Here is a 22,815-nt window from a genome sequence, read left to right as displayed (position 1 = left end):
CATTCACGGAAATTGCCGAGCGGACCAGCGCTCGTTTCCTCGCCGAGGCAGCCTCGCGTCCGGCCCGCCCCGCGTCGCCCCACGTGACCCGTCTCTCCCACCGTCCGAGCGGGCGTTGTCCGGAGCTCAGTGCTGACCGGGCTGTTCAGTCTGGTGGGCGGAGCCTGGAGCTGCCAGGCGCCACGCAGCCCCCAGGGACCTGCAGGCATCTCCCCCTGGGCTCTGGGCGGGGCCAGGGCCCGTGCCCCCCGCCCCCGCCCCTGCTCCGCAGCTCCCATTGGCCAGGAGCTGGGCAGCGCAGAGACTCCCCGGCCCCCACCAGGAGCCAGAGGGAGGTTCCAGCAGCTCCTGGGAGCCGCCTGGGAAGGGCCCCCCGGAGCCCACACCAGGGCTGGCTCCAGGCACCAGCCCAGCAAGCAGCAGCTTGGGGAGGCATGTCTGGGTCTTCGGTGGCGGGTCCCTCACGCCCTCTTGCAGGGAAGGAGCAGCCGCCGAATTGCTGCCGAGGACTGGGGCCCTGGGGTGGCCCCCTCCTGCACCCCAAAGCCCTCATGTCCGGTCCCACCCCAGAGCCATTGCACCCTTTCACACCCCAACCCCCTGCCCCAGCCTGGTGAAAATGAGCAAGGGGGGGAGAGGGATGAAGTGAGCAGGGGTGGGGCCTCAGGGAAGTTAGTGGGACAAGGGTGTTGGGTTTTGTGCAAATAGAAAGTGGGCAGTCCATGCTCCAGCGCGTGGTCCCACCCTGGGGCAGTCATGTGTTCCCGTTCTGAGGCAGTTCATGCTCCAGCCTGTGGTCCTCCCCTGGGGCGGCCCATGCTCCAGGTCTGGGGCAGTCCATGGTCCTGTCCTGGGGCGGAGTGTGGTCCTGCCCTGGGGTGGCCCGTGCTCCAGCGCTGGGGCAGCCCATGGTCCTGTCCTGGGGTGGCCCGTGCTCCAGCCCTTGGTTCTGTCCTGGGGCGGCCTGTGGTCCCGCTCTGGGGCAGTCCATGCTCCAGTCTGTGGTCCCACCCTGGGGCAGCCCGTGCTCCAGCTCTGGGGCAGGCCCAGCCCATTGTTACAACACAACCAGGCCAGGTCGTGATGCCAGCACCCCTTGCCATGAGGCCATGCTGCTGCTGGTGCCTTTCCAGTCCAGCTGCCAGATCAGGCTGCACCTCAGCTGCCTACACTGCCCTCCGACATGAACTCCCCTGCCATAATGGGCCTGGCAAGCTTTGCATAGATACTCTCCTCAGGCTGGGCTGCAGCTCACAGGGAGTATCCCTTGGCTGTAGAGTGAAGCACACACTGTGCCTATCCGCTAGGGTTGCCAAGGCCTGTCAGCAAGACTCGGGGATGAGGTTTTGTACAGGAAGCAGCAATGCGTGCGGAAGCTGAGTGAGCTGTGTGGTATCCTCCTCCAGCAGTGAGCGCTCAGTGACACAGCTAGCTCTGCCGCCTGGCGCAGGTGCTCAGAGAACGCGTGGCGGTACAGGGCCATGGATTCCCCTCTCTCACCCTCCTCTGCCAGGAAGGAAGCTGGGATGGTCCTGACTCTAATCCTGCTGCTCTCTGGTCCCAGCCAGCGAGCCATGGCCGCCCAGAGGCAACAAGGTAATGCTCACGCTTGCTCTGCTCTGTGTCCCAGCTGCCAACCACGTTCCTGAATCTGCTTCCTGCCTTTGTTCTACAGGCCATGTTTGGAGCTTGGGGAACGCGCCTCACTGACAGGCCACCAGAGGCAAGGCAGGAGTTCAGCAGCATGAGGCTTTACGGGGGGTAGGGGGAGTGAATATCTAGCAAGGGGGAGGCCATGCTGGCTCTGGAGATTGTGCGTTGTCCGTAAAGCCTTTGCCTGTGTGTTCAGAGCCATCCCAACTTAGGCAGGTGTTGACTCATCACCACCTGATGGCAGTTTGGGGGCCTTTGTGAAGCATTTGGTAAAACTCAGGTGGCTAACTCGCGGTGTCTTGTCAGCATCACAAATCACCACCATCGGCACAAACTGGCCCCTTCGCTGTTTCAAGGGTAAGGCCTGAATGGTCCATGGAGGCTGAATTCACTTCTCCCCCTTATTGCCAGGGGTGGGGGAAAGAGGCTTGCATTGCTGCATCATGAGCTGTAACTCCTCTGTTGCTAGAGGCCACCACTGTGTCACTTGGGCACTTCATTGTGCTAGATGTGCTGAAAAATATATCGGCACAAGTAAAATAGCAATGATGAGTGAAGACATTGCTCAAGGGATGACATCTGTCCACAGGGCAGTACATGGTGTCAGTCAGGGACCAGGGTGCCTATCTGCAGGGGCATGATGCACCCATCGGGGGGATGGCTCTGTGGAGGTGTTGTCTGGCTGCAGGGGCAGTACATGGCATCCATCAGGGTGATGGCTGGGGGGTTATGTCTGGCCTCAGGGCAGTACCTGGCATCTGTCAGGCTGATGGCTCAGGTGAATGACAGCTGGCCACAGGGCAGTATGTAGCATCTGTTAGGGTGATGGCTGGCCACAGGGCAGTACACAGCGATCGTCAGGGTGACGGCTGGGGGCAGTGACAGCTCGCTGCAGGGCAGTAATGGCATCTGTCAGGATGATGGCTCAGGTGGGTGACAGCTGGCCACAGGGCAGTATGTAGCTTCTGTTAGGGTGATGGCTGGAGGCAGTGACAGCTCGCTGCAGGGCAGTACATAGCATCTGTCCAGGTGACAGCTGGGGTGTGACGTCTGGCTACAGAACAGTACGTGGCATCTGTCAGGGTGACAGCTGGGAGGTGATGTCTGGCCACAGGGTTGTGCTTACTGCCTGATAGAGTGATTTCTGAGGGGTGACGTCTGGCCGCAGGGCAGTACATGATGCCTGTCAGGGTGGCGTCTGGGGGGTTATGTCTGGCCTCAGGGCAGTACCTGGCATCTGTCAGGATGATGGCTTAGGTGGGTGACGGCTGGCAACAGGGTAGTATGTAGCTTCTGTTAGGGTGACGGCTGGCCACAGGGCAGTATATAGTGCCCGTCAGGGTGACGGCTGGGGGCGGTGACAGCACGCTGCAGGGCAGTAGCTGGCATCTGTTAGGGTGACGGCTTGGGGTGTGATGGCTGGCCATTGGGCAGTACATAGTGCCGGTCAGGGTGACGGCTGGGGGCGATGACAGCACGCCGCAGGGCAGTACATGGCATCTGTCAGGGTGACGGCTGGGGGGTGATGTCTGGCCTCAGGGCAGTACCTGGCATCAGTTAGGGTGACAGCTGGCCACAGGGCAGTACATGATGCCTGTCAGGGTGATGTCTGGGGGGTGATGCCTGGCTGCTGGTCAGTATGTAGTGCCTGTCAGGGTGACAGCTCAGGGTGGTGATGCCTGGCTGCAGGGCAGAACATGGCATCTCATCTCTTTTACCTTCTCAGAGCAGCCTATCAGCAGCACTCGTGCACGGTTGCAGGAATTGGGGAAGTCCAGGGGGGAGCTCCTGAGCTCTCTGCTCCCCCCACTGAGGCAGCAAGCAAGAGGCTATGGGGAGACTTGAGGCCAGATCCCACACTGGAAGTACTAAGTTGCAAAGCTGCCAAGCTCCCGCCCTCATCTCCATGGGGAAAGAGGCTCTAATCTCATCAGCCTCCAACTTGAACCCTCAGAGCACTAGCCTCAGGTTCCAGGAGTGGGGCAGGAGGCAGGTGCTGCTCAAATCCATTCTCTTTGGAGAGGGAAGTGGAAGGGTCAGCTTCCGGTAGCAAAGATTCTGAGAATAAGTCAGTTTCTTGTAATGCTGAATAAGGAACTTTATTAGAATAAAGAACACAATATTTTCCTGCAAGTCCTTCCAGGCCCATGGGCCTCCAATGCAATTACCAGAGGTGCTCAGACTCTCAGCCATGAAGAGTCCCTCCCACTGCATGGAGTTTAGCAGCAGGATATGAGGCCCTGATAAGTATCTGCACTGTGGGTATAGTTTTTAGATGTGTATCATCTCTAGTCTCTGTTTTAGTCTGTTCTGATGTCAGTGGGGAGGCTGGCAGGCCCTCATTCCGAGAACCTCAGGAATAAACTGGGATCCTTGCTGAACAGGCAGCCAGTCCTCCAGGCTTGCCTCCCACACATGAGAGCTATCTTGACCAGTGTTGCTGTTCATGAACAGCAGAATGTCAGTAGTTGGAGTGATAGAGACCCTGCAGATACCACTAATCTCTCAAGCGCCCTATTGTTCAAACATTCTTTATGTGGGTGCACTTGCTCTCAATGTCTGGAAAACCCGCTACAGGTTTCCCATCATCTCGGCATAAGAGGCGCATCCCAGCAGAACCACAGCTGCCAGCATCTGTTACTCCTGAGGGCATTCTGCACCAAAAATTTTAAAATTCTGCAAGTTTTATTGATCAGTAAGGGAATCCAGAGGCTCCAGCATGCCAGTGGGAGCACAGGCCACTGGCTACATGAAGGTGAGAGATCACCCTGTAGTCCCCCACCCCCGGGACACGGACTCAGATCCTTTCCCTTGCAGCTCAGAGGATCTCCTCAACTCCCTCAGACATTAATCTGTGTTATGCTGTTTGTGACTGTCGTAGCTTCCTACTCAGATTTGAACCTTAGCGTTCATAAACTGAGAAGCTAGCATGAACCCTCTAAGCTTAATTACTAGCTTAGATCTGATATCGCGGCCACCAGCCAAGGATTCCAGGGCTTGGCTCCCTTTGATCTCCCAATCCCTTCTCTGGGGGACCCCAAGACTCAGATGCCCTGAGTCTCACACCAAAGGGAAAACAACCTCCTCCCCTTGGCTCCTCTTTAACCTCATCCCGCCTCCCCCTCCCTGGGTATCCTGGACAGATACTGTACTTAAATCCTTGACTTGCAAACAGAGGAGGACATTCCCCCCCCCCCCCTCCTTCTTCCCTCAGGCTGCACAGATTCACCCTCCGTAAATTTAACACAAAGAATTTCCCTCCCTTCATTCCTAGCCTACCCAGAGAAAACTCAAACAGGTCTTAAAAAGAAAGAAAAACACATAAACATAGTCTCTGTATCAGGTTGACATACAGGGTCAATTGCCTAAAAGAAAAAATGAATAAACACCTTATTCAAAAAAGAACTACAATTTTAACATTCCAGCAACTACACACATGTAAATACAAAAACAATATAAAAACCTATATGTCTTTATACTGTACTTAAACTGGGAACCAGAAGATTAAAAGCTTGAAGATAGAAAATCCCTCTCATAGCCGAGAGACAGACAAAAAACCCAACCCAAAACATCCCTCCCTGAGCTTTGAAAAATGCCAATTCTGATTGGTCCTCTGGTCAGGTGTTTGGTTCCCTTCGTTAACCCTTTACAGGTAAAAGAAACATTAACCCTTAGCTATCTGTTTATGACAGTGACAAAACAGGACCTTTGAGTGCACATGCTGTATAAATGTGCTCCAAGCCTTTAACTGAACTGTGGAACTGCAGCGGCTCCAAAACCTGTTTTGGTGGTGGCATTTCAGGCACTTTGACTTCTGGCTCTGTCTTCATCCCTTCTCTTAATCATAGAAATATTGGGCTGTAAGGAACCACTAGTGGTCATCTAGTCCCAGCCTTTCCTGCATCTTCCAGGACATCACGAGTTGGCAGATGGATGCCTCCACCCCCCTCAGAAGGGAGTCCCTGACCTCTGACACCCTGCGCATCCTCCTCTCAGGTGCTGTGGCTGTGATCCTCCAGCTTTGGAGGCAGGTGGCTCCTCCTCAGCCACTGGGGTCTGCCCCTCACCTCCGGTTGTCAATACAGCTACCAGGTTTTTCACTTCAATGGACAGGGACTTGGGGTGCAGTGAGGGGGGGGGGGAAAAGAGTACAAACTACTGTCTGAGGTGGCCAACAGCCAGTCTCCTCTCCATAGAGCAGCTGGTTCTTGGTCTGCAGTCAGCCAGAATCCTTCACCCGGATGTATCCATGTGCATCCTGTCAATTAAGTCCTCCTGCTCCCCAACAAGCCACCTCCTCCTGCAGCTCTCTGCAGGGTTGTTGGCACTTTTCTTTATCTAATTTTACTCCTGCAGCCTCAGTTGCCTTCAGCATTTTACCTGCCTTTCCGTTCTGCCTGATGTCTCCATACCTAGCCTGTCATCTGTCTGAATGTCCTGTTCCTTTGCCTTGCACCAATTTCTGGGCAGTTGTGATGCTGATCAGGCAACAGCAGAAGCAATGCTTTCAGGCCAATGGTACAACTGCTGTCAGCTTAGCCTAACGGGGAATGGCTGGCTCATGCCTGGGCTCAGGACAAGCCACACTGGGTCCTTGTCAGGCTTAAGGAAATAAAAGGTTTGTAATTTAGCTGCTGCCCCTTCAGGCAGAGCACCACCTGCAGCTGCTGTGGAGGGCCCAATCTTCTAAGTCATAGAATCATTGGTTATTAGGGTTGGAAGGGACCTCAGGAGCTCATCTAGCCCAACTCCCTGCTCAAAGCAGAACTAATCCTCAAGGATTGAGCTCACAATCTGGGTTTAGCAGGCTAATGCTCAAACCACTGAGCTATCCCTCCTCCCAACCTTTTGTGTACCTATCTCTGGGTGGAGTGGAAACAACCAGAACCCACTGGCTGCAGAGGGCCCAATTCAAAGCCCTGTCAAGTCAGTGGGAGTCTCTGTTCCTGCTGCTTCCAGGAGCCTCTTTACTGCTGCACAGACAATACAGAGCCCACCTGGAGTCAGTAATGAGCTCTGTTACCTGTTTTTTCCAGCCTGCCCATTCTTCCTTCCCTTAGGGAAGCCTCAGGCTTGTGCAGAACAGCCCCTCTTGCAGCAGGCTCTGTGCTGGCTGTCCTTTAAGCAGGCTGCCACCTGCGTATGTTTTAGCAGGCCCATCTCAGGCCCTGTGCTTCGCTCTTGGAACCGCTCGGGTGTACTGAGAACCTTCGTTCTGATGTCGGAGCTCTCCCCCGAACCTTCTGTTCTCCTAGGTTTGGGGTAATTATTGATGTAGTGCTTAGGTGAGCTCTGCACTCCCCAGAGCAATGCAAAACAGGTCCCAGTTCTCTTCTCTGCTGGAGACCCTGGAACTCCTTGAGTGAGCCCAGAGCTCCCATGGGTTCGGTGCCTTTCTCACTTGTGCCTCAGCTCAGGCACAGCAAGGCCAAGCACAAGCTCATCTTCCCTCCCCCAGGCCTCTCGCTGCTGAGCACGACAGAGCATGGAAGCCAACTGCATCTTGCTGCCAGCACCCAGCTTCGGCTCCTCCTCGGAGCTGGACCCATCACTCAGCCGCGCCTGGAGCACCTCCTACCACCTTCTGGGGTCTCTGACACAGAGCTCACCTCCCTCCCCATCCAGCCAAGATCATCTCTGGTGCCCAGTGCCCCACTTTCCTGCCTTCCTGGTGGAGCAGGGATGTGCCACTGAAGGGCAGTTTGGACAGCTCTGCAGAATTGGGGGTTCATTTCCTATACAGATAAATTTGTCCCATTGTAATAGATACCACTTTCCCCCTCCTCCTTCCCTGCTCGCAGTGCCTGAAGCGGGAAACTGTCAGCTAAATTCAGTTACCCTGGCTGAGCCCCTTAGCTCAGGGCCAGCAGCACTTAACATGTGAGCACATGGTTTGGGTCACCCTCACCCCCACTCATTGAGAGAGACACTCCCATCACACAGACTGTTATGCTGTAAGGCCTTGGGGGCAGGAACCATAGTTAGCGGTGTTTGTGCAGCACCCAGCACATCAGGTTAGCCCAAGGGGGGCGGGGGGCAGATCTGACACTAGCCGTACAGGATCCTGATCAGCCAGTTGCTACTCTAACATCAGTACCGCCAGCAGCAGCCTGCACATGTCTTGCGCTGACAGCTGGGTTCTGTCCCCTGAGCCAGCCTTAGCATTTTGGGTGAGGGGGTTGCCCTAGACAGCTGTTTGTCTCTTCCCACGCTGCCTACATGGTGGACACTCAGCTTTGCCCAGCTGTGCCAGAGGCACCAGCTGGCGCTTGGTTGAGAGTTGAAAGCAATGCCATATTTACACAATCATTGCAAACATCTCCACTTCACTACAGCCCAAGCTGAAGGGAGATGACCGGTCCCAGCATGCACTGCCCCTGGTGGGGCTAGGCAACAGGGACAGGTGTAGATTGGGAGACGCCCAAGCCATGCTGCTGCCTTGGGCCAGTGTGCAAAGTCTGGGCCCATCAATCCATGCAGCAGCTTTGCTCTTCTCAGGCTGGCTCCTAAGGGTGTGTCGGCCCCACAGCTGGGAATGAGCCCCAGCCCAAGCAGCCAGACCACACTAGCTCTGCGTGAGCTAGCATGTGAAAACCAGCAGCATGCACACTGCAGCATGAGCTGGGACCTGGAGTCAGGCAGCTGGCTGGCCTGAGCCACTGTCTGCACCACCACAGCCAGAGCGATTTTAGTTTTAGCTCTCACAGACCTAACCTCAGATGTTTCCCTCTGTCCCTGGGTAATCATCTAGGGCCCCCCTGGAAGGCTCACTCACACCCACATCTTGGTTTCAGCCCACGAGTCCTTGCACCATGGGCAGCCTGGGGTCTGCTCTCTCTTTCTCCACCTTTGTGTCTGCTGGTTGATCGAGGGCTGTTCCCCCATCCCTCTGCTTGTTCATGCTCTCAGTTCCTCCCTAACCTCCAACCCACCCCTGGTCTTCATCTCCCTGCAAACTTTGTGGAGGGTCCCCATGGTCCCTGAGCCCCTCTTAAATAAATAAGATTAATGGAGATATCCTATCTCCTGGAAGGGACCTTGAAAGGTCATCAAGTCCAGCCCCCTACCTCCACTAGCAGGATCCAGTACTGATTTTTGCCCCAGATCCTTAAGTGGCCCCCTCAAGGATTGAACTCATAACCCTGGGTTTAGCAGGCCCATGCACAAACCACTGAGCTATCCCTCCCCCTACACTTGAGGGCTTGGGTTATCTTTCTTCTCTTTCATTGTGAGTTAGGTTCTGTTGCCTAGTGGGTTCCTTTCCATCCTCCTCTCGTTTATACTTTTCTCTCTCTTCAGGTTTAATTTTTCCCTCCTTGGGATTCCTCTTCCCCACTCTGAGGACCCTTACACCAGCTTGTTTGCTGATGGAGAAGGGGCTTCAGTCAGTACCCAACACGGCAGGGCAGCCCTTCCATTACCCCCACCTGTTACCTCTGAAGGTCTAGGGGAGGTTATATTGGAACCACTGCTAGAGGCAACTTTTCTTATCTCTGTCGGCACATGCTGGGTTTACACTTGCTCCTGGAATCATCCAGTCGGGTTTCAGCAGCTCCCACCAAACCAGAGCGCAAGCTGAGGCCGTGTCTACATTTGTGAAATGGAGAACAGTTTCTATCCCTTTTTCTTCCCTCCAGTCCTGGCCCAAATACGAGACTTGGGAAAATTCCATTCCATGTACTGACAATCTCTTTTTATGAGTCCCAGCCACCGCACTGGTAACATGTAACGGACAAGCCCCAACTAGAGCTCCTCTGAATTCTCCTTTTCTATCTCCTTTCCAGCTGGAGGTTCTCTGGTCTTCCTCCCAAACACCCACCCTGTCAGGTCAGTCTGCTCCTGGGGAGATCTGCCTTCACAAGTTCCTCCTCAGTTTCATGTTTGGAGCCACAGAACCTGGTTGATGCCAGCTGACTCGCACTCATATGTTCTTGGGGAAGCCGTATAGGAATTGTTCAGTCTGTCCATTATCTTCCTCACTGTTTGGGTGTCTTGGCTTCAGCCAGCAGGTGGCCCAGTCTATCAACTTTTGGGCCAAGGCTTGGGGCAGCAAACCCCCCTCCACCTTGTGGATCAGAACTTTTGGTGGTACTGTTCAGTGGACAGACCCACCTGATTCAAGATGGTGACCTGAACCACCTCATAATTCCTGGCCTGCTCCTCATTCAGAGCCACCCATAGCTGCCCTCTCCAAGGTGCCCAGGAATTCACTGGATCATCAGCAGGGCCCATCCCACACCGTATGTCTGGTGGCCATCTCCCACTGCAGGAGTCAGCACCAGCTGCGGAAGCAGCTGCTGTGCCTCGGCTGGGTCTCTCAGAAAGTCCTGCAGGCTCTTTTGCTGCTTGCCAGCCAGGCAAGCAAGGGCTGCCAGTCCAGGTGGTGGGATTGCTGGAGACTTGGCAAAGCCTTCTACAGCTCCCCTTGCTGTTTCACCAGCCACTGCAGGGTCCCCTCCATGGTCCAGGCTGCCAAACTCCCCCACTGGCTACAGATCCCAGCTAAGCCGTCAAGAGGGATGCGGGGGAGTGTCCCACTCCTGTCTCTTGTCACTGCTCAGAGACCTTCTTCTAGCCAAGCACCTCATGGTTTATTTCACTGTGTTCTCCCTCCCACCTGCACAAAGTCATGCTGTTCTGTATTTACAATATTGTACAATCATTAGCTCACTCCACCAAGGATGGGGGAGATCTCACCTGGTTCTAGCTCTGAAAAGCCTACTTCTCTCAGTCCCCCTGGGCACTTCTTCCTGTGCTTTTTCTACCTCTTGGTTAATGGGCCTTTGGGGCTCTCAGCCCATCCCAATCCACTAATTAGCACAGCCCTTTTTAACCAGGGCCACTCCAGAGCAATGACCAGTGTGCTGCATCAGTTGTATGGCTCCTCTCATCCTAGCAGCTATTGGTGTGTAAAATAATGCAAGAAATGGCTACACCTAGCCCCCTGCTTCACCCATGCAGGGCATGGCTCTCTCTCCCAGGGCTATGGGAGAGCGTGGGGAGTAGAGGACCTACTGAGGTCCCTTCCAACCCTGATATTCTATGATTCTATGGCCCTGACCTAAGGGGACATGGCATGCAGGACAGCTACCCCTCCTGCTCTTAAGGGAGTGGCTCTCAACCTTCCCAGACTGCTCTGCCCCTTTCAGGAGTCGGATCTGTCTTGCGTACCCCAAGTTACACCTCACTTACAAACTACTAGCTTATAAAATCAGACAAATTACCAAGTGTCACAGCACAGTATTACTGAAAGAGTGCTACTTTCTCACTTTTACCATATAGTTATAAAATACATCAGTTGGGATATAAAGCTTGTACTTACATTTCAGTGTATAGTCTATAGAGCAGTAGAAACAAGTCATCGTGTGAAATGTTAGTTTGTATTGACTTCGCTATTCTTTGTATGTAGCCCGTTGTAAACGTAGGCAGTGATCTAGCTGCATTGCTGTTTTCCCGGCAGAGCTCTGCATACCCTGGTTGAGACCCCCTGCTGTAAGGGAGGTGCTGTGTCTTGTACCCCAGGAGGAGCCTCCAAAGCATTGAGCACTAGCCCCACAGAGCCCAGCCCTGAGGCACACCCAGAATTCTGCCCGCAGAGACTGAAATGCAGCCGTCATGCCCCCTGTAGGCCCAGCCCCAGGGGGCTGGGGGGCTCTGACAGGGCTAGGCCCAGAAGCCCCAGCTCAGGGGCATGGCCTACTTTGCTGCCCTGGTTTCTCTTTGCTGACTGACCACAGCCACCCAGAGCCAGGGCAGGGCTCTCCTGAGCCTATGTCCTGTGGCTGTTTACAAAGTGCTGCTCACCACAGCCCTGCCTGCAGGCTCAGCAGGGACTTTCCAGGCCCCAGCTCCCCAACGGCCGAGTGCCATACACAGACCCACGTTCAGCCAGAGCCTGGCAGGAAAGGACCATGCAGGCTGCTGGGCACTTGGCCTGGGGAGATGACTCTGCCTTAGCCATTGGGTTTGCAAAGGAGGAGAAACCAGTGGAAAGTTTCAGTGAGGGGCAAAGTGGGGAGGAGAAGCAGCAGCAGGGTGAGGGATTTAACGGCTGTATTTAGCTGTCACAGGAGAACTGGCTCTTCCCAGGCTGGGCACAGCACCTTCTGCTGACAAGACCCAGCATCCATGTGGCCCTATGACAGTGGGAGGGGGCCAGCATGGGGCTTTCAGGCCACAAGACATGTTAGTCAACAGCAACATTCTGAGCCTTGGTCACATGGATGGAAGTCACCAGGGTGTGTGCTGTGCAGAGCTGTGCAGCGGGTCCTGGGCGGGGCGAGGGGAATGTTACTGGCCCCACAGACAATTCCATCTACTAACGAGCTCTCGCTGCACAGGTACTAACCAGCACCCAGCAGTGGCAAAGCTCCAGCTGTGGGGCAGCTCCTAAAGGGAGGCCATGTCACAGTGAAACAGCATAATGCCCTGGGGAATTCTCCAGCACAGCCTCTCTCTTCCAGATCCCTGACCACCCATGGGCTCAGGAGCCATGGCATGGCAAGGCAAGGCAGAGCCTTAGGCATATGCCACAAGGAGCCCAGTAGCCCCTGCCCAAGCCTCAGAATGGCAGCAGGTTTTGGAATTAGCCCCAAAGAGGGTGATCAGTTCAGGCTCTTTGCAGACTCAGGCATGAGTCAGTTATACTCAGGTTAAATGTTCAAGTTTTTCTTGACATCCAGGGGGGCTAACAACAATTTTTTTTTAAATGAAAACAGATTCTGGTCTCAACAAATGACACCAGGAGCTGGGCCCATGACTTGGGCTTATAATGCCTCTGCCTTAGTCTGTTCCTGCCTGAAGCAAGCCAAGGTGCTGGGCTGAGGAGACTCAACAGCCTTTCGTCTCTCCTTGACATATTGCAGAGAGCTCAGTAAAACCTGGCATGTTCCATCAGGATTCAGAATCACCCTTCTTCATCCTTGGCCGGGGAGTTGCTGTGCTGCTGCTGGCAGCGAGTACACAATCCACCAACTTGGGCATGATTGCTCTGGGAGAGCAAGAGAAGCAGCAGGCCCTCCACATATGTGTGCCCTGGGCCAGTGACTCCCCAGAGCAGCAGGCTAACCCTGCCTTACTGAGGGCAGGCAGACACGGGACCAGGCCAGGGTGCTGAGAAGGAGAGCAGCCAGTGGACCAGAGCTTTCATTCCAAAGCGAACAAGCTGTGCATGGTGCAGGCAAAGGGGAGGTTGCTGCTTACAATCTGGTGTGTTTCTGCTGTGCCATGTCCTGTTTTTAGGAGTCTCTAATGTCTAATCTCAGACCCACTTGCCTTTCCCCCCAGGGCCTGTGTGCACTGGGTAAAATGAAACTAGACATATTTCTTCTTGTGACACCATTGTTCTCCTGGTCTGAGGAGGTTGGAACTAGTCCAGACCTGGCTGTGCTCTTACGTGTCCCACAGTCAGTGCCCCAGCCACAAGAGAAGCCATTTCTGAGAATCTCTTGTTACAACGAAATCATTTCTCGTTTCCTTTTCTCCTACACTCAAGATGTGCTGCAGAGCTTTGGCTCAAACTTGCCCCAAGAGTTTCCTAAGGTAGATGAAATTGGGATCTCAGGGCTATTGACCAGCTTTTGTAATCTGACTCACCAGCACAGCGCCCCCTGCTCGTCATCTGGGAATTAGCTCTTTCCAGCCTCAGAGCATCTCCTGCTGGCCGATGTCTCATCTGCCACAGGCCCGTGTCCCTCCCAGACCCCAGTGCCCCTTACCCTGGGGGTTCTGCCCCACAGCAGTCCCCACACTCTGAGTCTCCCCTCCCAGGGAACCCCCAACCCTCTAGGTCCACCTTGCCTCAGTGGCTACTGTCAGTCATCATTTAGCCCCCCACTTCACTGGGGCCGACTGCAGTCTGTAAACCACTCATCACTGGCAAGGGGGTTGGACCAACTGCCTCTGCCGATCACTGGGCTGCCACCCTATAGCCCCAATGCCTCCTGAGGCCCTTATCAAAGCCTCAGCCTGGGGAGCTGCCAGGCTGGAGCTCTCCAGCTCCTCTTTCCTTTCCTTTCCTTTCCCCAGACCTGCCGTGCCGTGCCGTGCCGTGCCGTGCCCCAGGTACCTGCTCAGCTCCCAGGCAGCCAGGCCCTTCTCATTCCAGGGGTGGAGTGAGACTGTCTTACTGTCACACCCCGCAGCTCTTTTATAGGGCCCAGCCTGGCCCTGATTGGCTGCCTCCCAGCCTTTTCCTATTGGCTCTCAGCCCCTGCCCTCTCCCACGGCTGGCCTTTAACCTCCTCAGGGCTGGAGTGGGGTGACTGCCCGCTACACTGTCCAGTTGTCTGAAAGCAGAACCACAACCCCAGTCATCTCAAATCCAGGGGTGTCAGTACATGCCACACCCTCTGCCAACTCCATCTCTCAAACGCCAGATCATCTCAAACTCCCCCATCACTCAGACACTTGGGCATGAAGTCCTCAGCCCCCTGAAAACTCCAACCAGAGCCAAATGCTGCAGTGTGTCTCAGCAACACAGGCTATCAGGAGCACATCACACCTGTTCTCCTCTCCCTGTGTTGCTTCCCATAGAACACAGAGTTGAGTTCAAGATCTTGGTCCAGATCTTCACTGCGCTCAAGGGCCTGGGTGCAGGATATCTAAAGTTCCAGGAGCCAAAAGTTCTGGGCCGTGGACTGCTTGACAGCTCTGCTCTTCTGATGCAGGAGAACAGTTCACCACCAGGATAAAGTCCCTGCCTGTGGCATGAACTCCCCCAGGAACTAAAAACCAGCACTGACCTCAACACGTTCTGTTCCGAGTGCCTGGCACACTTCTCCAGCCTGCCTTTGTTAGCACAGACCCAGGGCACTGTGCATGTGTCAACTAATGCTTTTTATTTTTCTTCAAATTCCTACGCAATTTCCTGCTAAGAGTGAAAGGAAAAAAGAACGTGCCCCATGCGGCAGATGTCAGTTAAATCACTTCATGCACCGGAAGGCAGAGAAGAAGGGCAGGATAAGAACGTGAACAGAACAGAAAGCTTTGCAGCTCTGATTTGGGCACCTCATATGGCAAACCAAGAAAGCCCAAACTGAGCAGGGGTCCCCAATCTTCTTTACTGTTCCAGCATTTCAGACTGATCCCAGATAGCAAAATGCTAAGTGCAGGTGTGAACTGGCTCACGATAACTGCTCATCATCTTCAAACTCCTTATACAATGTTCTTCCACTTGAACTTTTTCCTCCAAACGCACCAACACCTACAAACCCAGCCAAGTTTGGCATTTCCATCCACAGTCAGTGGCATTATCCAAGCACACAGGACCAGCGCTAGGGGTTTTAGCGCCCTAGGCGCACGGCAATTTTGCCGCCCTGCACACTGGTCCTGTGGCTCCGGTGGAGCTGCTGCAGTCGTGCCTGCAGGCGGTCCACCAGAGCCGCGCGAGCAGCTGACCGTCCGCAGGCACGACTGTGACAGCTCCACCGGAGCTGCGGACCAGCGGACTCTCCGCAGGCACGACTACGGCAGGTCAACCAGAGCCGCCTGCCGCCCCCTCTGGCAAAATGCTGCCCACCAATAATCCTGGCACCCTAGGCGATTGCCTAGGCTGCCTAAATGGAAGCGCCGGCCCTGCAAGCATAGCATATGGAGAGAGGGCATTCTGGATGCACACATAACCCCAAAGCAGTGAACCAAGTTAGCTGAAAAATTTACATAAATCCTCTTCTGTGGGTTAGAAAGGCAGGGACTTGAGCCTCCTCTGTACCACCTGCTCCCCACATGCCTAGCCCACAGAATGTCTGTACATGCTGCAGTCTGAACCCCCACCCCGCCTCAGGAATCCTCTTCCCTGGTGGGTCGGCCATTCGCATGCTCCCCTCTGACACAGCGCTGGCTTTGCAATACACTTCCTTTAAAGTGTGGGCTAGTGGGCAGAGCAGGGGTTGGGCGACAGGGCTTCTGGGGTTAGTCCTGATTCTGCAGCTGAATTGAGCAGGTCACTCAGCCACAAAATATGCTTTCCCTTGCAGGCGTGGAGTGCATCGTCTTCAACGATCAATACCTGACCTGTATGTGGGGCAGCAAAGAGATGCCGACAGCCAATTATTCGCTCTATTACTGGTACTTTCCCCCAGGGTAGGCAACTCTTCTTTGGGGCTGGGCTACTCTTACTTCACCCTGTGGGTTGTATTCCCCGTTAGCATGACCCAAGCAGAGCAGTGCCAGGCCAGTAGCCATCCTCCAGGAAGTGCGATGGGTCCCCAGGGTGCTCAGATACCTTGTTATGGATCACGGGGCATTCTGTGAGCCCAGGCTTAGTGCAGAACTGGAAGCAGTGGGAAAGTTTCCCTCTCCTGCCACCAGTGAGGCTGGAGGGGTGGGGAGTGGCTCTGCCTGGCAGCCCTGTGGTGCTGGAACGCAAGAGGGAGTGGCTGAGATGGGACCTGTAGGCAAGCGGGCACGCTCGAGGTGGGGCCTGCGCGCTGAAGGGAGGGGAGAGCAGAGCTGTCCTGCTCTTGGCACTTCTTGCAGAGTCCCTGATCCCAGCAAGGCAAGTCTTGGGTGCTTTACACAAAGGGTCCCCAAGAAGAGCCAGACTCTGAGGCTCTGGTCTGAACCCTGGCAGGGAGCCAGGGCACTGCCACAGCAGAATCCCCAAGGGGCCAGCCTGGCAGCTTCGGGAACCCTGGAGAGTCTGCTCCTTTTGTGCCATCCCAGGACCGAGCCTTCCCTGCCAGGCACGTGGGCCATGCTGCTGGTGGCACCCAATGGGGAATGGGCTTCTGTCACAGGCACTTTATCTTCAGTGGGGAGCAGCCTGTGACATCACCCTTGGAGCCCCAAGTACCTGGAAAGGCTGGGGTCTGCACCTCAGCCCAGCCTGCAGTCTAAACAGAGCCAGCGAATGCCCCATTGGGTGACTCCAAATCACACCAGCACTTGTCTAACGGTGCCAAACCTGCTCCGCAGCCCCAGAACCAAGCCCAGAGCAGAAGGTGCATTCAGAGCTTTCCCCAAAAGTCCTGAGAGAGGAGGTGCACTGAACCCAGCACAAGGGCCAGGGGCTGGAGTGCACAGCAAAGATCATTCAAAGAGCAGAGCTGAGGGCAGCATCCATAAGGACCAAGGACCCCAGGCTTTGCAGTTTTCTGCTGTCCTTGATTTCTGAACTCTCCCCATGACCAGCTCTGTGCCTTAGGGTTGAAAACCACATGCCAGTGGAATGCAAGCACTACCTCCAGGAGGAGGGCATCAACACAGGCTGCTGGTTCAACCACAGCGAGATCATCCAGTTCCGTACCTTCTACATCCACATCAATGCCAGCCATGAGGGCAGGAGCCTCGTCATCCCCACCAAAGCCATGAAGCTGCAGGACCTAGGTATGGAAGAGCACAGCTCATGCTTCACCTGCCCAGCTCAGGCTGCACTAGCGAGCTGACACCCATGGTCCATGCTAGTGCAGAAGCTGCATCCAGGACTGGCTGCACTCCCACTCCCTCTCCCACTCTATAGTCCCAGCCCAGAGGCTGCTGCATATCAGGAAAGGGTGAAGGGAAGCTGTCACTGTTGGTCACACACGGCTTGGGGGCCAGTGGGATGAAGAGGAGGAGAGAAATAACAGCTTTGCGTTATTCCAAAAATTCTTGCTTCCCAATGGCCTCTCCTGGTTCAAGTCATGTGTGACTATTACGGAGCAGAAGCTCTTTCTCAGCTAAGGAGAAGGGTTCACATTATAAACTCAGGTTCCACTCCCTTGCCCAACTTCCCCACAAAGATGCCAACCCCCTGAGGTTTCACATGCCCCCTCTCAACCCAGGGTGCCAGGGACCCAGGTGGGGTGAGATACAAAGAAACTGGCCAGCCCCCTCCCCGTTCTGAGGCCTGAGGACTTTGCAAAGATTAGGATACAGAAAGTGAGCCGTTGCTGATGAGTGTCAGTGCCGCTCACTGAAATGCCCTGGTGCCCTGAAAGTGTCAATGTCAGCTGGAAATTTGGGAAATTGCCTGGTCAGAGACAGTGGTTTTCAGGTGGAGCCTCTCTGAATCCCATCACCTGGCACTTCTAAATGTTCTCTGGAAAATAACTGGTAAGGGCCTGCAGTGGGGCTTCTGCTCTCTGCTGGGGCGCCTGCTTGTGGCTGCAGCTAGCGGTTAGCTCTGCCCCATCTGCTGTCCCCTTCCTTTGTCGCTCACACCACAGCCCCTCTTGCTCTCTGGAGCGGTAGTGCTTGGCCCGCCAGCCCTCCAGCCAGCTCACTACAGTTCGCCCCTTCCAGGGTAACGGAGACGCACTGGGCCAGTCCAGGCAGTCTTCCCACTTCAAGACTGTGCCACTTCCCTAGGTAGGAGACCCTACAATGAGTAGCCAAAGTCTGCATCATCTCTACCCATGCTGCCGTTTCCCTGGGCCTCGTCCCAAGCTGCCCTCCACAGGCTTCCTTCTCCACCAGCCCTCGCGGTAACCCTGTCCCTCAGGGCAGGTTCCCAGGCTTCTGCTCCTCTCCTCACTAGGCCCAGAGAGCAGCTGCAGCCCCTTGGGCTCTCAGATCAGAGCTTTATACCAGCCTCACCTCTGCCCCCCGCCAGATGGGATCCACCGACAATACTCAGCCGCCCAGCTTCAGGCTGCCTCGCCCCACGTGCAGCCTCCCATGTTAATTAGCCCCTTCTGAGCCATCATGGCCCTGCAGGGCTGATGTGGGGTGAACCAAGGGCAGCAGAGCTCTCCCAAAAGTGGGGGGCCTGGGGGCCCCCAGCCAATTCCCCTGAGGCCCCGCCCTCAGGGTGGGCCAAAAGCAGCCCCTGTCTGCCTGTTGGGCCCCCAGCTCAGGGCAGGCAGAGGGACCCAGGCGGGGGCTCGGAGCTGCAGCCTGGCCATGGTAAAAGCCGTGTGGCCAGCTGTGAGACCCTCCACCTCCACCTGCTCTGGGCGGGGAAGCCGGGGGGTGGGGACCCGGGCTGGGAGCTGCTCTCAGCCCCTGTGGTCCCTGCGCAAGTGGCTCCCCACAGCTGCCTGGGCTCCACGCTGGCCTGGCCAGGGGGTGCGGCCTCGGGAAAGAGGAAGGGACAGGGGTAGGGGCTGCCCTGGTGAAAAGGGGCTGGGCTAGGGCCCCTCAGTTTCAAAAAGTGGGAGGGCCCTGGCCCCCCCAGTTCTGGCACCACTGGGGTGAACACCCCGCCATAGGGCTTTCTGCTGCCCCATGTGGAAGGGTCTGCTGGGGTCCTGAGGGCAGCCCCACCCACCACACACGTGCTGGCCACCTCTCCGTTCTCTGTCACACAGGCCAGCTGCCTGGGCTGGGCATGCTGCTCCTGCAGCGCCTGAGTGCAAACACAGTCAGCAAATGGCAGAGACAGGCCAGTGTCTCTCTGCGCAGGCCCCATCCAGGACTGGCGCCAGGGTTTCTGGCGCCATAGGCGCCGGGCCATTTCGCCGCCCCGCACACGGGTCTCATGGCTGCGGTGGAGCAGCCGCAGGCATGCCTGCGGCAGGTCCACCGGAGCTGCGGGACCAGCGAGCCGTCCGCAGAAATACCTGCGGCAGGTCCACCAGAGCAGCGGGACCAGTAGACCCTCCGCAGGTACGACTGCGGCAGCTCCACTGGAGCTGCCTGCCTCCCCCCCGTCAAAATGCCTCCCCCCCCCCCCATAATGCTGGCGCCCTAGGCAACTGCCTAAGTCGCCTAAATGAAAGCACCGGCCCTGGCCCCATCTCGAGAGGAATTCACCTCAGTGCCCCTAGGCCTCGCGCCCTGGGGGGGGTGACGAGCACCTGTTGATTACCTCGCCCTGTACACGGCCGTCCCTAGGCATATGCAGCACACGCATCTGCGTAGGGCACCATGAAATGTGGGCATCAAATTGCCCCAAATTTCATGGTGCCCTGGGCATATGCAGCAGCACCAGCCCTGGCAACCAGCCCTATCCCTCAGCTGGTCTCCCCTGCAAGGAGCAAGGCTGTCCCTAGGCGGTGTGGGGCCCCGGACAACTCCCTCTGCCCTGCCTCTTACCCTTCCCCCTGCTCTGCCCCCAGCCCGCCCCCCCATTCCACTTCTTCCCCTAGCGACCCCGCACTCACCGGCAGCGGCCACTCCACTCCGCCAGCTCCCAGCCACGTCGCTCCACTTGAGTGTGGGGAAAGGATCGCCCCTGGCTCTCACCGGCAGCAGGAAGTGGCCCCAGCCTGCTCCTTTCCCTTGCCCCAGCCCAATCGTGTCACTCAGGTTGGGGAAAGGGTGCCCCCTGTACTCACTAGCGGCGGGATGTGGAGCGCCGTGGCTGGGAGCTGGCGGTGTGGAGTGGGCTGGGGCCAGACTGCTCCACTTCCCGCCGCTGCTGGTGGGGGGGAGAAGGGGAGATCCCTTCCCTTCCCTTCCCCCAAGCCCCCTCCCCCAAGCGACACGGCTAGGGCCGGGGCGAGGGAAGTGGAGTGGGCTGCTCCTGGCCCCCCACTAATCCCCCGGGCCACTCTGGGATCGTGAGGCCCCACAAGTGGCCCCTCACAGCTCCTGCCTCCCAGACCTCAGGGGGGAGGGGGAGGCCTGGGGCCCCACACAGCCCCTGTGCGGGGGGCTGCATAGGGCACCCAAATGGCTAGGGATGGCCCTGCACCTGTACAAGTGAAGTGGCTCCCTGTCCAGGGCATGGGGCATCCCAGTTACCCCCTCCATCCCCTTCACGGGCTCTGGGGCTCTGGAGCGGGACTGGCCGTTGCTGCAGCAGCACCTCTCCCGGCTCCACAGCTCCGAGCCAGATACTGTCTGTCTGTTGTAGTGAAACCTGCTCCACCAGTGAACCTGACCATCCAGAACATAAGCAATAACCAGCTGCAGCTGACCTGGGACTCCATGTACAACAAGCCCCGCTGCTTGGAATATGCTGTCAGATACAAAAGCAACAAGGACACCAGATGGACGGTAACGGCAACCAGCAGCCTGGCCCTCCTGCGGCCACCCAAGGCAGGGGTAGCTCAGAGGGGGGCCCCAAGGGCCACAGCCTATCATCCGCCGCCACCTTTACCCCAGGGCTCACATTCACTGGTCCCGTGCCCTTCCCAATCCCTCATGAGGTAAGGGCCACGCCAGCCTGGGGCTAAGTTAATGCTGCTGCTTCACTGCACCTCAGGATTCTTCTGGCTTTCATCACCCTTCACGTGACCCAAATGCCCCATCTCAGGCTGCAGGCCCCAACCCAGTCTCCTCTGCCCCCACCACTAACATATTCTCTCTGGGAACCGCTCAGGCACCCAGAAGCACAGCACTGCCCAAGAGCCAGCTGAGAGCCCCCTATGCCACACACACCCTGGGGAGCAGCCTGCAAGGCTCCGGGGCACTGGGACTCACAGGCAGAACGAGGTTCCTTGTGCCCTTGCTGTGCCTATAGCTGGCTGAAGCCAGGTGTAGCGGGGAACAGGCGTGAACCCATGCCAAGCAGGGGACGGGCTGAGCCTGTAGTTTGTGAGCAGGGAAAGGGGAGGGAGACTGTAGCAGGGCTGAGCTCCATTCTCCACTCATGCATGGTGAGCCCAGCCTTGAGGAAGCCAGGCCATGTTTCACAGCAGGCACTCAGCATCTCCTTGTGGGCCGAGCCACCCACCTTGTCTCACATGCATGGGAACTTCTCTCTGCTCCAGGAGCATTTGGCAAGTGGCAAGATCTTCTCCTTCCCTAGCGTGGACTACGAGAAGTATTACACCTTCTATGTGAAAAGCAAGATCAATCAGTATTGCGGCACCACGCAGCTCTGGAGCGAGTGGAGCGTCCCAGTGTTCTGGGGCAACAATGCAACAGACACGGGTAGGTGATGCCCGTCGTGGCCAGGGTTTCCCAGCTGGCCCCCGGCCCTGGGTTGTTGATAAGGGGCGTCCTGGGCCCAGCAAGAGAGATGTTAATTATTATTATTTGTAGTTGCATAGTGCATAAGCACCAACTCTGGGGGCCCAGAGCTGTCCACTGGGTAGGGTGAATTGGGGTTACAGCCCCAAGCCCTGCACTTTGGGGGGCCCTGTGCTTCAGTAAAATCAGGACTGTCCTGATATTTATCCTTTGTCCCGTGTCCCAACCAAGGTACGATTGGGACGCCATTTGTCCCGATATTCAGGTGAGGAGGCAAGTGGGGAGGTGTGGCGGGAGGGTGAGTGGGGTGAGGAGGCAGGTGGGGAAGTGGGAGAGGGCTGAGGGGGTAGGAGGTGAGGAGGCCGGCAGGTGGGCAAATGGGGGGGGGGGCGCCGGACGGACAGCAAGGAGACTAGAGGGGAGGTGAGTGAGAGGCTGATTTGTCCTGAGCCCTGCACCCCCTAGGGCTCTGGTTCTCAAACTGGGGGTCGGGAACCCTCAGGGGGTCGCAAGGTTATTACATGAGGGGTTGCAAGCTGTCAGCCTCCACCTCAAACCCCGCTTTGCCTCCAGCATTTATAATGGTGTTAAATATATTTAAAAGTGTTTTTAATTTGTAAGGGGGGGTCGCACTCAGAGGCCTGCAGTGCAAAAGGGGTCACCAGTACAAAAGTCTGAGAACCACTGCCCTAGGGACACCCCGCTAGTGCTGATAGGAGAACCCCTCCCGTCAGCGTAGGCACTGGGGCAGCAGCAGCGTTTCAAGCAGAGCCAAGCACCAAGACAGCCTTGGGCAGCACGGCAGGCGCTGGCCTTGGCACACCACCAGCCAACCTTGCAGAGGTTTCTGCAGGCATCCCGGGAAAGGGAGCTGTAAGGCCCCCCCTCTGTCCTGCCCCTGCCTGCCACCCCAGGCCATTTAAAAGGGCCCAGGGGCTCCCAGCCACTGCCGCCACCACCGGCACACAGTGGGGCTAAGACGGCTTCCTGCCCACCCTTGTTCCGCACCACTCCGGGAAGCAGCTGGCATGTCCCTGTGGCCCCGGGCGCGAGGAAAGGCGTGTCTCTGCGCGCTGCCCCTGCCCCGAGCGCTGACTCCATAGCTCCCATTGGCCAGGAACTGCAGCCAATGGCAGCTGCAGGTGCAGAGACCACCCCAGGCCTCTCCGCCTAGGAGCCACTGCCAGAGGGATGTGTGGGTCGCTATTGGAAGCCGCCCAAGGTAAGCGCTGCCCCCCAGACCCCCTCCTGCACCTCAACCCCCTGTCCCAGCCCAGAGCCCACAACCCACACCCAAACTCCCTACCAGAGCCTGCCCCCCAGACCCCCTCCTGCATCTCAATCCCCTGTCCCAGCCCAGAGCCCGCAACCCACACCCAA

General features: G+C 56.7%; 1 protein-coding gene and 1 long non-coding RNA gene across 2 annotated transcripts in view; one reads left to right on the top strand and one right to left on the bottom strand.

Moving 5' to 3' along the window:
- The first annotated feature begins 1,324 nt into the window (after window positions 1-1,324).
- IL2RG (interleukin 2 receptor subunit gamma) overlaps window positions 1,325-22,815 on the top strand; it is a 28,970-nt gene continuing 7,479 nt past the window's right edge. The window contains exons 1-5 of the mRNA XM_032794866.2: window positions 1,325-1,596; window positions 15,630-15,735; window positions 16,799-16,980; window positions 20,375-20,517; window positions 21,234-21,396. Of these exons, the coding sequence (XP_032650757.1) occupies window positions 1,482-1,596; window positions 15,630-15,735; window positions 16,799-16,980; window positions 20,375-20,517; window positions 21,234-21,396 (709 nt within the window). The 5' untranslated portion in view covers window positions 1,325-1,481. The remainder of the gene's footprint in view (window positions 1,597-15,629; window positions 15,736-16,798; window positions 16,981-20,374; window positions 20,518-21,233; window positions 21,397-22,815) is intronic.
- The window catches only part of LOC116833383 (uncharacterized), a 47,441-nt gene continuing 40,227 nt past the window's right edge, over window positions 15,602-22,815 (bottom strand). The window contains exons 3-4 of the long non-coding RNA XR_012656425.1: window positions 16,836-16,976; window positions 15,602-15,666 (exon numbers count right to left, since the gene is read on the bottom strand). This is a non-coding gene — a long non-coding RNA (uncharacterized LOC116833383). The remainder of the gene's footprint in view (window positions 15,667-16,835; window positions 16,977-22,815) is intronic.

This window comes from Chelonoidis abingdonii, chromosome 8 (assembly GCF_003597395.2).
Source record: "Chelonoidis abingdonii isolate Lonesome George chromosome 8, CheloAbing_2.0, whole genome shotgun sequence".
NCBI classification, from domain to species: Eukaryota; Metazoa; Chordata; order Testudines; family Testudinidae; genus Chelonoidis; species Chelonoidis abingdonii.
This window is presented reverse-complemented; position numbering and strand designations above follow the sequence as displayed.